Source organism: Pteronotus mesoamericanus, unplaced genomic scaffold (genome assembly GCF_021234165.1).
Source record: "Pteronotus mesoamericanus isolate MK-2021 breed Mesoamerican mustached bat unplaced genomic scaffold, CSHL_Meso_final contig_24, whole genome shotgun sequence".
NCBI classification, from domain to species: Eukaryota; Metazoa; Chordata; class Mammalia; order Chiroptera; family Mormoopidae; genus Pteronotus; species Pteronotus mesoamericanus.
Genome location: NW_026555100.1, coordinates 21,414,669 through 21,432,519, shown reverse-complemented (window position 1 = coordinate 21,432,519; position 17,851 = coordinate 21,414,669). Strand labels below are relative to the sequence as shown.

Below are 17,851 nucleotides of genomic sequence, written 5' to 3'. Positions count from 1 at the left end.
ATTTGGAAAATTACTCAACCTTACAAATCTTCATTTGTGCAAGAATACAATAATAAATAATTTCACCTACCTAGTAAGTAGGTATTTTATTTACCTGTTTGCTTATTTATTTATTTAAATAAATTCTGTAGGCTAAAATAAAAGTTGTTTTACAGTTCTCAAAAAAATATTAGCAAATAAATAATAGCTATTATTATTAGTAAGGAATATTTATTCATTAATATTTATCAAAGGCCCAAGAGGAACAAAAATAGCTAATATTGAAAGGATTAGCTTAATTTTCCTCATCCTACACAGAAAATTATGAGTAATATGATAAATATACATGACTTTTCAACTTTGTTTTCAATGGCCAAGAAGTTGCCTTTTACAAAGTTCTTTCTATATTCTGCATACTGTTTTTTGAGCTTTTAAAAAATATATGCTCTAAATATTTGCTTTTAGCTTATTGCTTGTCTTTTAATCATTTACAGCATCTTTGTCACAGTAGTCTGTTATTCTGATGTAACCAAATGTATAAGTCATTTTTCATTAGCATAGGACACTTTGGTTAGTGATATTCAGCTAGTGCCCTGCCCAAAAGAAGGGTAGGTCAGGATTTCCTGGGGAATTCTGACATGCACCCCTTGCAGACTGGGCAGGGGGGTGTGGCCCCACAGTGAGCATCACTGCCAAACTGTTGCAACTGGTACTGATACCATTGGCAATGGATGTATTGGGAAGTAAATATTAAAGACACAGATACATAATCAAGAAATATGAATGGCTATCACCTGAAACTGAATGTGAGATTTGCCTTCAAACTAACATAAGAGGGATGGACACCACTGAAGAATAAAAGCTTTGTAAAGAACACTTTTCCTGTCTGATGGATTTGGTGACACCTATTTCACACCTCTGGTAGTTTTCTATAACTGTGTTAAAATATACATCACATACAATTTAATATATTAACCATTAAGTGCACAATTCAGTTACATTAAGCACATTCAAATTGTGCTGTAACCATCACCACCATTCATGTGTAAGCTTTTGCATCTTCCCAAATTGAAATGTACACCTGTTAAACAGTAATTCCTCAATCTGCCCTTCCTATGGCCCCTGATGACCATAATTCTATTTTCTATCTCTATGAATTTGACTATTCTAGGAACTTCATACAAGTGAATTGCATAATATTTGTCTTTCTCTGTCTGGCTTATTTAAATTAGATTCATGTTTTCAAGATTTATCCACGGTGTAGTATATGTCAAATTTTATTTTTTTAAATATTAAATAAAATTCCATTGTTTGTTTATCCTTTTATCTGTTAATAGACATATAAGACTTTTCTACCTTTAGCTGCTGTGAATAATACTTCTATGAACTTTGATGTGCATACTTGTTTGAGTCTCTGCTTTCAATTCTTTTGGATACATATAAGGATAATAGTTATAATTGATGTTAATTCTTCTATTAAAAACTGAAGAGAAATATTTAATTATTCCTCCCTATGCCTGCAATTAAAATGACTGATTGCTTGAGATAAGTGAAAATCAGTTTTGTGGAGCCAGTTGTGAGATATCAAAATTAAACCATCATAAATACAGGGGATATTCCTAAATTAATTCTTATGTTCTGTGTCCTTTTGATGCCACCCAAGAATTATTCTACATTACCTGAACATTCAAACTTTTAAGCAGAAACCAAATCTCTATAGGTCTTTATAAATAAAAGTCTTACTTATTTACTTTTTTGGGGTCTAGTTTACAATATTGTTAACTCTAAGGGTAGAGGGACAGTTTGTTTTGTTTCCCTCTGTATTTTTAGCACACACCAGGAACACAATATATATTTTCTAAAATGGTCTTTCAAGTCTCTAACCATGTTAGATGTGCCACCTTAGAGCAAATGTGAAGAACTTCTTTTTTCTATTGTTTATAATGGATAATTCACTTCAATAATATTCTCATTGTGTTGCCTTTTCCCTAACATATTTTTAATGCCCTTAATCTACTATCAATATTTTAAGCTAGTAAGAATAGTTTTATTCATTGATATTTCAGTCTCCTCTTTCTTAGTTAATTTTATATCTTCCTCTTCCTAATTCCTACATATAACATTTTTTTTAATTTAAAATTTATCATTATGCATTCCATGATGAACTTAAAAAATTAACTAGCACATATGATGGATGAAATATTACATTGCCCCAGTATTATACAGTAAGTAGCACAAAAGTCTCTTCATAATCCTCAGGTGTTTCTCCATTTCTTAAATCATCTTTCCATTAAGTGCCAGAGCTTAGCTGGCCCTGATTCAGTGCTGTTTCCAATAAGATTTGGGTGCTATAAGTATGAATTGAGGACTGTTTAATTCATTTTCACTCTGATTAAATTTGGAAAGGAGAGAATCACAGGCTTCAAAGCTAAAGGCAGCACTTGAAGATGTTCACCATTTAAAGATTTATTACTCTCATCACCTCCTAAAGCACCTGCCTCTTATCACTGTTTCACAAACACACTGCAAATTGTTTCTTGCGGGTTTGGCTCACTGTGTTTCCTCTGCTTAGACTATGCTCCTCATTTAATAGTCACTGCAAACATCTAACTACCCTTCTTCAGTGCCTTGCCAACACTTTACCCTCTAGGAAACCTTTTATGTTCTTTTCACCAGTTAAAATGTCTCTTGCCTTAGAATCCACACAGTATTTTTTGCTTTCCCATTTGAGGTATTATAATAGCATGTATTTGCATCAATACATTGCTAAACTTTTATCTCTCTCCTCTAACTTATACAGAATATTACATTGCATGAAATTGGTTTCCTAGAAAACACTTCTTTCCTTAGCCCAGGGAATCTACTGACCAACTGAAGGGAGGAATGTCCTGCAGAGTTCTCAGTAGTTCTAGAAAAAACAATCAAACTCATCTTGTTGTTCACTCTAAGACATCTCTCACCACCCAGACACTTCTTCTTAGGTGGATCTTTACACATCCTCATGTGACTCAATTTGTCACCTCACTTTTACCTCTACCAACAAACTTTCCCTAGGATCCCCTGGAATTCATGGGCTATCATTGTCAATATCCCCTAAATATTTAACCTCCGTTCTAAATACTGTGGTTGCCTTCTGATCTCTCCCACTCAGCACCTCTCCCCCATATAAAATTGCTTTCTGCAGCTCTTTCAAATAGTGGCACCCTAGAGGGTAGATAGATGGCAGTTATCTTTCTGTTTCTGATTTACTGCTTCTAGAACATTATACCATCTCCTTTCCTTTACTACCTTCTGCCAATTATTCTGAAGTAAATGCCATCATCAGATTATATCACCCCCTTAAATTCTCTTGCTACAGCTATCTATAGACCTCTTTAATGATACCCTTTATTAATGGAATATTTTAGAATTTGGCTTATTGGTTTTTTTTCCCACTATAATATATTCTTTGTGTTTTTTTTTGATCTGGTTTTATATATCTTTTTTTATTTAAAAATATTTTATTGTTTATGCTATTATCGTTGTCCCGAATTTTTCCCTTTCTTAATATGGTAGGTAAGTGGTCATGTAAAAACCCAGAAGGGCATTCTATTCACAGGAGTATGTGACAATTGATCAATCACTTTCTCTCCCTTTTTTTTTAAAGATTTTATTTTTAGAGAGAGGGGAAGAGAGGGAGAGAAACATCTATGTGAGAGACACATTGAGTGGTTGCTTCTTGCACAACACCCAACTGGGGACCAGGCTCCTAACCCAGACATGCGCCCTGACCAGAAATTGAACCAGCAAACTTTTGGTTTGCAGGTGGACACTCAATCCATTGAGCTACACCAGCCAGAGCAGATCAATCCCTTTCTTAACAAACTTGTTCTTTACATAGTGCATGGAGTCTGCATTTTCCTATTATTATTGCTACCTCATGGCAGTGTATTTTCTGTATCATTTGATAGGTGTCTTTCTGATCCCTAAGTGTTGAGTACCCAGGAAAAGTCCAATGACTTTTCCATCTACCTCCAATTTTTAGGTGAGTTCATCCTGGCCAATGATTTCTTCCCTGAGTTTCGATGAGCATCTCCAACTGCCTTGTCAAGAATTATGCTTTCATATTGAGAAAATCTCACCAACATAAAATCTCAAAAAATGAACTCTTAATGTCTGCCACTCTAATCATGGGGGAGGGATGGGGACCTGTTCAGAACAAAAACCTCAGTAATTTAAAAAATTTTTCTAATGCCCCACATATGATCCAACAGCAAATCCTTTTCTCTATATTTTGACTCCCTCCTATCTTATGCCTACTACCTTGGTTCAAGCTCTATCAAATCTTGCCTGGATATAATGCATTAGATCCTGTTACTACTTTTGTCTGATAACGCTGCTCCTTGTCCCCACTCCCAACTCTGTACAATATGCAGAATAATCCTTTTATATTGGATTATGTTATACCTGTGAACAAAACCATTCAATGTCCTTCTTTCTAAAACTTCTAGAATGTTAGATCTTGGACTAACAGCTAAGATTGCTTTACCCAGCAAAGACATCATTAAGAATCAAAGTACAAATAGTTTCCCAGACAATAAATAAATAAATAAATAGATAGATAAAATAAATAAATAGTAAATAAATAAAGTTCATCATCACCAAACCATTATTATATGAAATGTTAAAGGGACTTATTTAAGAAAAAGAAGAGGATCAAAACTATGGACAATAAAATGGCAATAAATACATATCTATCAATAATTGAATTAAAAAAAAAACTGAACAAACAAAAAGAACAGAGACAAAATCATGGATATGGATTTGATGGTTGACAGATGTGAGGAGGTGTGGGGGAATGGATGAAGAGGTTAGAGGATTAAGAAGTACAAATAAGTAATTACAGAATAGACCTGGGGGTGTAAAGTACAGTATAGGTAATGGAGTAGCCAAAGAACTTACACACATGATCCATGGACATGAACAATGGTGTGGGGATTGCCTGAGGGTATAGGGGTGCTTGGTGTAGAGGGGGAACAGGGGGGAAATTGGGGCAACAGTAATACCATAATCAATAAAATAAAATTAAAACAAATAAAATCTCTAGACTAGTAAATCCCATATTGGACTAGATTCCCAATCTCATTGTCCGACCAGTCTTTTTCAATCACGATGACCTCCAAGTTCCTTCTAGTTTCAGGTACTTTATATTGGAACACCCATAATACTTCTTACCTAGGAATCTTCATGTCTTTCTCTTGACCATGTGAATTCGTATTAAATAGCTACTGATTTTCTTCATATACTATTTTTTTCACTAGTTTGTATTAGTAGTATTGCAATATTTTGTTTGTTTCATTGATTTTGAATTGTTCTATGCCCAACTTCTAGAATAGTGCACACTTTAAATACTCAAAAAATATTTACTGATTAAATGAATGAACAGAATCAATCAATAGTTAATGGGCCTAAAATATAAAATATGATGAAAATCACCTCCAAAGGACTGTAACTTGAAAATCAGAATGCAATTTGTGTATATGTAATGTGGCTGACTTAAATTTGTTGACCATCTTTAGTTAGAACTGGTGATTCAGTTCAGAATTCAGTATTTGGCCCTGTGAAAAAGCTATTTTGCAAGTACAACACACAAGCTTTATTTGTTTAATTGACTTTTCTCTTTCTTAAGGTATTTAAGGTGATAAAACTATATGTGAAAAAAAGAAAAGAAAAGAAAACTCTAATTATGGTCCTCCTGGTAATAAGGAAAAACAGGAAATTCATATGCAAAACTATAGGTAATAACAGCTGGATTTGCTCAGTGAAATTTGGGTTTAATATTTGTATGTTATTAGCTATTTTTAAAAATCTATTTATTAAGAACTTCCAGAAAAATAACTGATGTGGACAATCTAAAATGTTCTAGCTTCTAAACATTTCCCCCAATGCAAGATAGTATTTATAAATTTATTTCTTAGTAATAAAAGTATTGTGACTTCATTCACTGTCAACTATGAAAAATTTTCCATCATTGATTATTAATAAAAATGGAAAATATTCAACATTAGTGACATTACAACATTAGTCTTAGACATTGTATTTTTAAATTTCTAAGTTAGCAATTTTTTTCTGACATATCCAAGTTTTTTAAACATTTAGTAATATATCGAAATTAATAATGTTGTTTTACAATTATATAACTAGCATTGTTTTAAAAGCTATTGCAGAAAAATAATTTCAGAATTTATTACATTATTTATTCCATTAGAAAACAATTAGAGCATCTATGATATAAATATACATTTTAATCTCTTATTCAGTATAAAACATAGTGAATAATGGGGGGTTTTATAGTAAAAACAAAATACAAAACTTTGCTTAGTATTCACATCATAATTAATCTGTATTTAGTTTGGCTAATTAAACTCATATATCTCTAAATTTCAGTCTTTGTTTAAACAGGAGTAAGTACTCCATTAATGCAAACTACATGTTTTTAGTTTATCTGCTAAATTAGTTATAACTTACCTGAAACACTTATGCTCTTTGCTTTTACATTAGCTCTATATCTCAATAAATTTTCTCATACCTTTACTCTGAGCACAGATGAAAACATTTTTGCATCTTCAGATACACCTCCAATGTAGAATTTTTTCTGAAACACTGGGGGATGATCATTTTCATCCTGAATCTCAATATACACCTTAGCTGTATTGCCTGGAGGATAAGAAATAATACGCTTTTATTAGTGGTTATTCATTAGAAAAATGCACTGGAATAAATACTTATTGTACTTTATGTTTTTCTGAATCAATGGAAACAACAAATCAAAAAGTCATTCCTAGATGACATGCCTAATACCACAAAATCCACGGAGGACACCTATAATGATTCTTCTGTCATAATGTTAAATTGTTGCTATTTCTTTTAATTGGCATGCCCTGGTAATTCATATTATTTGATTTAATAGGCACTAGAGTATTGCATTCTGCTAATTTTAATGAAATACCTGAACTGTTCATGTTTATGAACACTTCACACACATTACTTATTATACAAAAGTGAAACAAATATATAAACACCTTATGAAGTAATAAAAACTGCCTATATATAAATATATATAGATATATACACATATATATGTAATTCTTAGGTATAAAAGCAGCAATGATATTTTCTTAGCTTAAAATATGCTATAATATTTTTATTTAAGATTAAAATAAGGGGGCTAATGGTAATGGAAAAATACAATAAAAATTAAATTAAAAAATAAAAGTAAGCAATGCTTGGATGAGGTGCTTATTTCTGCAAATGGAAAATAAATTTTATCATGTATTAGAGGCTATCTGCTACTCATTGCAAAAGATGTGTTGGAGAGGAAATTGACATATAACTCAATACCAGGATTTGTAATTTACACAATAGTAAGTATTTCATAAAGAATGCATTTCATCTGTCTAAGAATGTAATATATGATTAAACTGATATTTCAAATCAATGGGGAAAATAAGACTTATTCAACAAATAAGGTGCATGAACCACTATTACTTGAAATAAAACAAATATAGAGCCCTATTTCACACATTCTACAAAAAATATTCAGGTGAGTTGAAAATAAATATGTAAAATCTAAGGAGTTTTAGGAGAAAACTCACAATAATATTTTCTTACCCTGAAGTAACATATTCAAACCCAGAAGCTATAAAGTAAAATCTTGACAATAGGACTATATTAAACATTTAAGACTATACAGTAATACACATATAAAAAAAAGTTAAAGGACAAATAATAGAATAGGAAAGTATTTGCAACACATATGAAAAAAAGGTTAATTTTTTTTTTAGGGGAAAAATTCTACAAACATTTAATCAAAAAGGGATAAAGAATATCAAAAAGTCATGTAAAGCTTTTTAAAAATAATAAAAATAGTAAAGAAATATACAAAAAAGGTTTATTTTCAACAAATAATAAAGTAACAGTTAAAATAACACATTTTCACAATCAGATTAATAAGTATTAAAAATATTGGTAATATCACATATTGGTGATTGTGAAAGGACTGGGTATTCAGAGACTCTTTTACTTCATCTTCTTAAAACAATCCTTTTAGTGTATGTTGCAGTGCTGCTTTGGTGGAGGTGTGTTCTTTTAGCCTTCTTTTGTCTTGGAAACTCCTTATTTCACCTTCCATTTTAATTGAGACTTTCTGGGTAGAGCAGTCTTAGTTGGAGGCCTTTGCTTTTCATGACTTGGAATATTTCTTGCCATTCCCTTCTGGCGTGCAGTGTTTCTGTTGAGAACTCAGCTGCTAGCCATATCGGGGCTCCTTTATATGTTACTATCTCTTTTCCCCTTGCTGCCTTTAGGATTCTCTGTTTGTCTTTGATATTTTCCCAAACAGGTTCCCTATCCCTTCCTCCTCTTCACCTCCTTCTAATATCCCTATTATATGGATATTATTATGTTTCAGGTTGTCCTGCATTTCCCTCAATGCCTCTTCATGCTTTCTGAATCTTTTTTTACTTTCTTGCTCTTTCTGGGAGCTTTTTCTACCTTATCCTCTAACTCGCTGATTTGATCCTCTGCTTCATCTAGCCTGCTTTTGATTCCTTCTACTGTGTTCTTCCATTCAGAAATTGTATTTTTCATTCCTCTTGTCTCTTATTGATAGTTTCTATGTCCTTTTTCATGTTAGACAGATATATATGTTTTTTTCTAGAATGCTTATTATATTTCATTGATCTACTTGATTGTACTTGACTGTGCTGGTATCATGTTACCTTAATTGCTGAGACTTTATAATGGATGTACATTTTTAAATATTTTACAAAATATTTTACAAAAATATTTTTTACATTTAAAAAAATAAATAAAATCAATCTGCATAAAAAAAAAAGAAAGGAAGAAAGAAGGAACTCCTACCTTTTGAGACATCATGGATGGAACTGGAGAATATTATGCTAAGTGAAATAAGCCAATTGGTGAAAGACAAATACCAAATGATCTCACCTACAAGTGGAATCTATTCAACAAAATAAACTAATGAACAAAATAAACCACAGGCAAGGAAACATGGAGTAGACTGAAAGTGACCAGAGGGGATGAGGAAGGAAGATAAAGGTGGAAAGAAGAAGGGACTAGACAAAGAACATGTATGAATGACCCATGAACATGGACAACAGAGTGGGAATTGACTGTGGGAGAGGGGGGTGAGGTGGGATGTGTGGAAGAGGGCGAAGAGGGAAAAACTGAGACAACTGTAATAGAATAAATATCATTTAGAAATAAAAATTAAGAAAAAAATGCATTTCATCATCAGATTTTAGAATTTCACCTCCTTAATCATCATACCTTTAGTGAGAAATGTATCACTTGTCACTAGTTCAAGAATGACAAACCAGATAAATGAGGGATAAGAGGTTAATCATTTTGCAAAAGAAATTACAATTACATAAGCATTCTGATGTATTGAGTGAACTGCTCTCATGCATTTCAATTGGGATAAAATATATGACAATTGATCTACAAACTATTTACCATGGACACTCTAATTTTGCTGCTTTATCATAACCCCAACTATACCTAATTAACAGCAACCTACTAGCACAGTGGGTACATTATGTGTGTATAACATATCTATGTTGATTGGATACATGAATGCATAACCTGCATTATCTTAGTGAAAACTTTTAGTGGGCTCCTTATTGCCCTGAGATCAGAGAGACAAGAGAGTTAGTTCCAAGGTTGCACCCCATATCCTGCTGCTACTCATTTAGTTTCTCTCTCATTAGCCCCTTTACCACCATTCTTGAACTGGAAGAGCTAAAATTAAGAAAAAAAATGTGCTAGGTTGACAGAGAACAGGGCTAACAGCAGATTACACCTCTCTATCCTACAGTGCCAGGGCTCCAAGTTGAACCCTGGTGAGCTACCAACAATCAGAGTTCATCCAAAAGAAACCAATTTTCATCTTAGCAGACCATTTTTTATCTCTAGAATCAAGGAGCTCACAGCTCTAAATTTAATATTTTTAAAGAAAAGTAATCCTAAATTATATCACCTTTCCAATAACTGTATTTATGTTCTCAATAATTGACCACATTGGTTATGATCCTTATTTGCAACACTGGGAAACTAGGTTGATTTTCCACTCACTATAAAGGAATAGATTTATCTTCTGAAATTTGTCTACACTTCTCCTGGAACTGTAGAAATGATGACGGAAGGTTAGGCCCAGGCAAGAATGTATTATGCCATTAGGAAATATTTGTGCTTTTGGAAATCTTGTAAAAAAGCTATTATTTTCTTAGGTATTAGGAAAACTAATATAAGAGTCAGTGTTATAATTTACAGCAATATTTATAAGCTTATATAAAAATATTATATGTATACATTTTATAAACCCTAGAGACTGCAATAAAAAGAATTATTTAAATATTATTTTAGCAGTTATTAAAAATCTTTAAAATTAACATCCTATAGAAACATCTAGGTAAATAGCTACACAATTGATATGCAATGATTATAAATATCCTATAGAATAAATTACCCAACTTTAACAATTGAAATAAAGTTTTCCAAGTTTTTTTATAATACATTCATCTCAAAAACAACATTTTACAATATAAGCTATCATACTTCCATATCAATTGTACAGAGGCCCATATTTGTTATAAGAATGATACAGAATTTAACCATATTTAATTTAGTACCATGAAATTACACTATAGAAACCATGAAATAAAAATTATGATAGTGCTTCCATGCCATAAATTGTATTAGGAGAGCATGCATGATTATGAAAGGATAATCATAGTATATATTTAAATATCTTTCTATTTTTTTAAAGGTTCCATGTACCAGGTTTGAGCATCTTTAACTTCATATGCATTATAATATTAATAATAATAAATATACATATATTTAACTTATCTACTTATCTCAATTTTTTAAATTGGTTGCTCTTCTTGCCTCTAACTTCTTTTTAATATGATTATGTTAGTTTCCCTCCAGATTTTTAAAATTTTTGCTTAAATATTTAATTTGTATAATAAAATATATTGGAAAATACTATAAATATTTTATGTATACTGAGTACATAATGCTATTGGGTTCCATATAAGTCTCATCCTGGTCTGTTTCTATATCAAATAATTTTATACTTTTCACTGCTCATGATGTGTTTTATAAATCTGAGTTTTGTGCAATCAAAATTTTATTGAAAATAGAAAAAAACAGCACCAAAGTGTGGTTAATAGCATGAATATTGCTTTCTTATATCTGTAGAAATATTTTAAAATATTTTTCATTTTAATCATGACTGAGTCCAAATTCAAGATCATCAATATGGATACATTATTATTTTAATAGTTCTTTATTTCTCTTAAAAACTGAAGAATCTAAATATATGCTTCTCATATGTTCTTTCTATGTTTAGCTAAAATTAAATATGGGAAGCTTTGTAGCAAATATTGTTCCAAACTATACAATCCAGTCCCATGCAATAAAACTATTATTATAACTATTCAGTCACTTTCCCATGTTTCTTCTAGTACATTGTACTAGCTGAGATTTGAATCCATTGTTTGATGATGCAATCCAAACACTTATATTTGCTTACTGTTGCCTCTATCTCTTTTAGGACAAAGACAAATTTGTGTACCTATCATGGGTACAAAGAAGTTTTAAATTTATTTGCAAGCAACAATTTAAAGATTATAATCATAAATACCTTGATTTTCTTTCATTGTTCATAAGAGGTCTATTTACCTCACAGTTATCACCATCTCAATGATGTCTTCACGGACACCTCTCCCATCGCAGACATTTCAAATCCCACTAGTGTTTTTATTTTCTGTACAGCCCTTACCACTGAAATTACTTTAGTTGAATATTTATCTGACTCCTGATTTAGAATATAAAGTATTTGAGAACCTGTTTTACATCATGTTGAATAAATAAATGAATAAATACATTAAATGTTTAATATATTTTAATATTTTCCTTTGGTATTAATGATTTCAGCCTATTCATCCACCTTAAGATAATAAATTTTATGAACTTGCAATTCAGTGTGTGAAGAAACAAGTCCTTTTATCTGTCTTGAATTCACCTATATCCACCTTAACAAATGTCCTTTAGTCGACAGGTGTCAGATTTGGTCACAAAATAAAAGAATATCTTAAGGATATAGTACCTAACGTAGGAAATGAAGGAGAGGAGGACAGCATGGCTGAAGCTGGAGGGCATTATACTAAGAGAAATAAGCCAAAGAAAGACAAATATATGTGAAATATTAAGAAGTAGAACTTGTAGAAACAGAGAGTAGAAGGTGATTACCAGCTGCTGGCCGTGTGGGAAATGAGAGATGCTGGTCAAAGGTACAAACTTTTAGTTATAAGATGAATACGGTTTTGAGTATTTAATGTATACCATGGTAACTATAGTTAATAATACTGCATTGTGTACTTGAAATTTGTTAAGAAACGAAACCTTAAATATTCTTACCACACACACATACACACACAAAATAACTATGTGAGTTCATGGATATGCTAACTATTTTGATTATGGTAATTATTTCACAATATATACATATATCAAATAACCATACTGTATACCTTAAATGTATTCAATTTTATTTGTCAAATTTACTGTATAAAGTTGAGCAAAAATTGGGATGTGACTAATCAAAAATATAAAATAAATATTGGCCAATGCCCCCATAATATAATCACTAGAATAACATTCACTTAGATATGTTATTTCATTAATATATAATGTGCATGACACAAGAGCTTTTCTTGACTCAAACTTTTTCAGAGAGTGTGTGAGGACTAAAACCTGTATAATGATCTTTCAACAAATTTGTGTTTTAGTTATTTCAAAGGCAGAAACTTGGAAGCAATTCTGACTTACATTCTTTTAAGAGAATCAACTTGAGTATTTGCGGATTCTTTTTTTAGTCAATATCATATCCTTCTTTTAAGGTAACTGTGAAGCACAAAAGCAAAAGAAAGATGTAGGGGGAATAAAGGGAAATGATGTTGATAAAATATGTAGGAGAACATTCTGAGGGGAACAACACAAAAGCTGATGTCCTGACAGCCTCCCTTTTGTTTGGGTGAGACAATGCCAATGCCCGAAGGGAAACCACAGGAAAATGAAGGAAATTACAAACTGCATGAAAAATTTATTTGGGAAGTGTTTTCATTAAAAGACCCCATAATCTTTTTATGTACTTTTACTTAATTTTGTGAAAGAACCTTTTCTTTGGACAACACCATTGGCTCCAGTGAGCCAAAAAGTTCCAAAAGTGAACACTGATGTGAAGGAATGTAAAATACTTTGTTGGGAGTTATTAGTTTAAAGAAAGAGAAAATAGACTTGCTGAGTTCTACAGCTGAGGAAAGGAAGTACCAGTTGGAATTGATCGATTAGCGGAGTTAAGATAAAATGGAAACATTGTGTAAATATAAAATAACACTCGCTCCTGAGGCCATCTGCAAGTCACATGCCTTTCATGTGGGACTCAGTTAAATTTAGCTGAAACTATTTGATTGCATATTGGTCATCACAATTTTGGATAAGCGATTTAAAGTCAGGGATTTAATCCTGTTTACCTCCATTCTGGCCTCTGCCTGTTGGCCTCTCTTCCTGAGATCCCTTACCTCTGAATGATTTGAACTCCAACCACATCTCTAATTATTATTAGCACATATACATCAAAGAAATATTAATATTTTCTGTCATACTTAAGAATACAGGAGCTTAGTCTGAGTAGAACACATTCAATGGACTAGGTTATAACACCTTGAAAGGAAGGGCTATGCTTTTCTTATTGTTATATATTCCTCATGGTATAATGCATTAAATAGGTATTTTGAATTATATTATAATTATAGTAAGTGGTTTATACATTCTCCAATGATTTTACTTCAGATAACTTTTAAAAACACTTAGAATACCAAATTTTCAGATGTTACTTTGCTGTTGCCAAGAGTTGATGTTAGTTCCTCATTAAATCATACATAAACACATATCTTTTTATGCTGCTTTTCATTTATTACTATTTTTGTATATGCTTTACTGACAAAGCTGTTCTTTAGAAGCACTGTAATTTCCTCACAGTGTTTAATAAGTGTAGAATTAGACTGAAATTGCTACCACCCCCAATCAGGTCTCCACTTAAATAAAATGAATCACTCTATTTTATCCCCATAAATTGAGATCATATATTTTAAGCTCTCAAAAATCATAGTATCAAAGAAGTACTATTGTTGTTCAGATCAAGAGTACCTCTCCTTAAGATAACAGGCTTTTTACAAAATATTAATATTAGAAAAATATTGAATCTGAAACTTTCCATAATTTTATGGACCACTTGGAATTACTTTGAATATTTTTGGTATTTATATTATGTTAATTTCCTCTCTACTGGTGTATATGCCACATAAATGACTGATTTTATAGGTAAAATAACGACTAAAAACAAAAGTATCATTTCAGATAATCACAGTCTTACTGTGGGGCTTATAGTTATTCACTTAAAAAGAAGTTTTAAATGAAAAGAATGTGGAAGGAGTATGTTGTAGTGTGTTCATTACATGGAATTAATATGAATATAACATATTTGTATATATGTGTTTTTTTGAAAAACAAATTAATTTATATGTTAGAATGACAATAAATCACAGCTTCTTGTTTCTTGGCTATTTGCTCTGCAGGAATGGCACCTAGTTATATTCAAATATACTGTTTATATTTGAAAGCTAGGTTCCAAGAGAGATTGAATCTTCTGAAGTTCATTTGAATAGCTTTCTAAATTAGTTTTTACATTGATTTAATTAGTCTTTGCATGATTTTAATTGCTTGAATCTAAAACATATTTTTTATATATGTTTGCTGAAAGATTAAAACAATTTAAAAAGAAGCTGCATGTAACTACTGACTTCAAAAACTGATACTCAGATTACTATATGTACTTGATTTTTAGCCAAGTCTTTTAGTGAATAAAATGGCACTGGCAATTTTATCACTGTAGTGATGAGATAATCAGAAGAGTAATATTCTAAATATTAATTGACGTTTAGCTTTGTGTCCATATTAACATATTCTCCCAATTGGAAAATTCTATTAACTAACTTTCTCCATACAGTAACCATCAAAGTAGAAGCTATAAATGCAATATTATTTTTCTTTTTATCGGTATTGCTAGCATTTTGTGCTAATTCAGAGACAAACATTCATTTAGATGGCTTTGCAAGGGAATAAATATGACTTTTAGCTCAGTCTGTTGTCATTCATAATAAAAAGACATTTTAATTCTTTTGTACCCATTAAACTCCAATTCTGTCCACAAGCAGTTTAATACAGGAATTTAAAGACCAACAAAACTGCTATTAAACTGGGCAATAAAAATTTTAAGTGCAAACTGTTGAGCCATTGCTTAGGCCAAATATGAGTAATTCATCATGTGCACTGTGTGACCTAATACGGGTTACTTATCTATTCTGAGCTGATTTTTTTTAAGTTTTTAAAATTTATTTATTCTTAGAGAGAGGGAAAGGGAGGGAGAAACAAGGGGACAGAAATATCTATGGGTGAGAGAAATACCAATCGGTTGCCTTTCTCACACACCTGACCAGGTACTAGGCCTATACTCCTGGCATGTGCCCTGACCAGGAGTCAAACAGGTGACCATTTGCCCTGCAGAATGATGCCCAACCAACTGAGACACACTAGTCAGGGCCTGAGCTAAAGTGTCTTACCAATAACTTAGGAATCACACATAGTTAAGTAGAGTAAATGAGCAAATACATGTAAAACATTAAATACATGGTGGCTTCATTATTTCAAATATGACTCAGAACTTACTGACTCTCAAAATAAGAGAGAGACAATATTAGTAATATTATTATTATCATTATTATCTTTATTATTATTGTTATCATCAGAAAGAGGACAAATAACAATGCCATTGAGTTTTTTCTAAATATTTCTTACCACAGATTTATAAAAGAAAATTGTTTTCATATGGGATGTTATATAGGAAATATCAAAAAATGTAGTAGAAAATGTGTATATTTTTACTGCAAATAAAATAATTTAAGTAGTCCATAAAATATGGATATTTAATATCATGTCCACGAAAATTAAAAATTGTTTTGGAATATATGCTATTTCAAAACATTTGCATAGTGAGTAAACTATCTAACAGTTTATATTAGAGTACATATATATAATAAGGCTAAATATCCATAGTATGGATATTTAATAAGGCACTTTTAAAAATGAAACCAGACCACCAATTTACACCATACACCAAAATAAACTCAAGATCGATAGAAGACTTAAATGTAAGTCATGATATCATAAAAGTCTTACAGGAAAACACGGGCAATAAAATTTCAGATATCCTATGCAATATTATCTTCACCACTATATCTCTTAGGTCAAGGGATATAAAGGAAAGAATAAACAAATGGGACTATATCAAATTAAAAAGCTTCTGCACAGCTAAAGAAAACATCAGCAAAATGAAAAGGGAACCAACTGTATGGGAAACATATATGCTAATGATACTTTGGACAAGGGTTTGATCTCTAAAATATATAAAGAACTCACATGACTCCATACCAGGAAGACAAACAATCCAATAAAAAAAAATTGGGCAAATGACCTAAAAAGACACTTCTCCAAGGAGGACATGTAGAGGGTCCAGAGATATATGAAAGAATGCTCAACATCACTAGCCATCAGAGAGATCCAAATTAAAACCACAATGAGCTATCACTTCACACCAGTCAGAATGGTCATTATTAATAAATCAACAAACAAATGCTGGTGAGGTTGTGGGGAAAAGGGAACCCTAGTACACTGTTGGTGGGAATGCAGATTGGTGCAGCCACTGTAGAAAACAGTTTGGAATTTCCTCAAAAAGCTAAAAATGGAACTGCCTTTAGACCTAATGATTCCACTGCTGGGATTATACCCTAAGAATCCTGAATCAACAATTCAAAAGAACCTATGCACCCCAATGCTCATATCAGCATTATTTCCAATAACCAAGTGCTGCAAACTGCCTAAGTGCCCATCAGTAAATGAGTGGATCGAAAAACTGTGATATATTTACACAGTGGAATACTATGCAGCAGAAAGAAAGAAGGAACTCCTACCCTTTCTGGCAGCACAGATGGAAATGGAGAGTATTATGCTAAGTGAAATAAGCCAGGTGGTGAAAGGCAAATATTATATGATCTCACCTATAAGTGGAACCTAATGAACAAAACAAACAAATGAGTGAAATAGAACCAGAAACATGGAAATAAGGAACAAACTGACAGTGACCAGAAAGGAGGGGTGAGAGGGATGATGGGAGAAAGAAGAAGAAGGGTTTAGTCAGGGAACCTGTATGAAGGACCCATGGTAATGGACAACAGGGTGGGGACTGACTGAGGGAAGGCGGTGGGTGGGGCAGGAGAGAGCAACGGGAAAAATTGGGACAACTGTAATTGAACAACAACAATGAATAAATAAATAAATATCCATACTTTAGATGGTAAAACTACAAATTTACAGAAAACTGAATTTAAAACATCAACAGTATTTGAAATAAACACACATACCATATAATATTTGATGTAAAAAATATTCTGCTGGCATTACAAGTCTAATAAAAGTCATTTTATTGTAAAATGCAGAACTGTAGCTGAGGATAAAAACAATTTGTTTGACTAGACCATTAAACATGCTCTGTGTTTTTAAAAACAGAAGTATATTTTTAGCCTAAAGTTGTTTTATTTAAATAGATACAATGATTGATAGATTTGGTAAACTATATAAATAAACAGTAACAAAATGATTGTGTCAAGGATACGTACTTAACTATGCC

General features: G+C 31.8%; 1 protein-coding gene across 13 annotated transcripts in view; it reads right to left on the bottom strand.

Moving 5' to 3' along the window:
* PCDH15 (protocadherin related 15) overlaps positions 1–17,851 on the bottom strand; it is a 704,528-nt gene that overhangs the window by 96,212 nt on the left and 590,465 nt on the right. For all 13 annotated transcript variants that reach the window (XM_054572779.1, XM_054572777.1, XM_054572778.1 and 10 more), the window contains one exon: positions 6,548–6,675. In XM_054572779.1, coding sequence (XP_054428754.1) covers positions 6,548–6,675 — 128 coding nt within the window. The remainder of the gene's footprint in view (positions 1–6,547; positions 6,676–17,851) is intronic.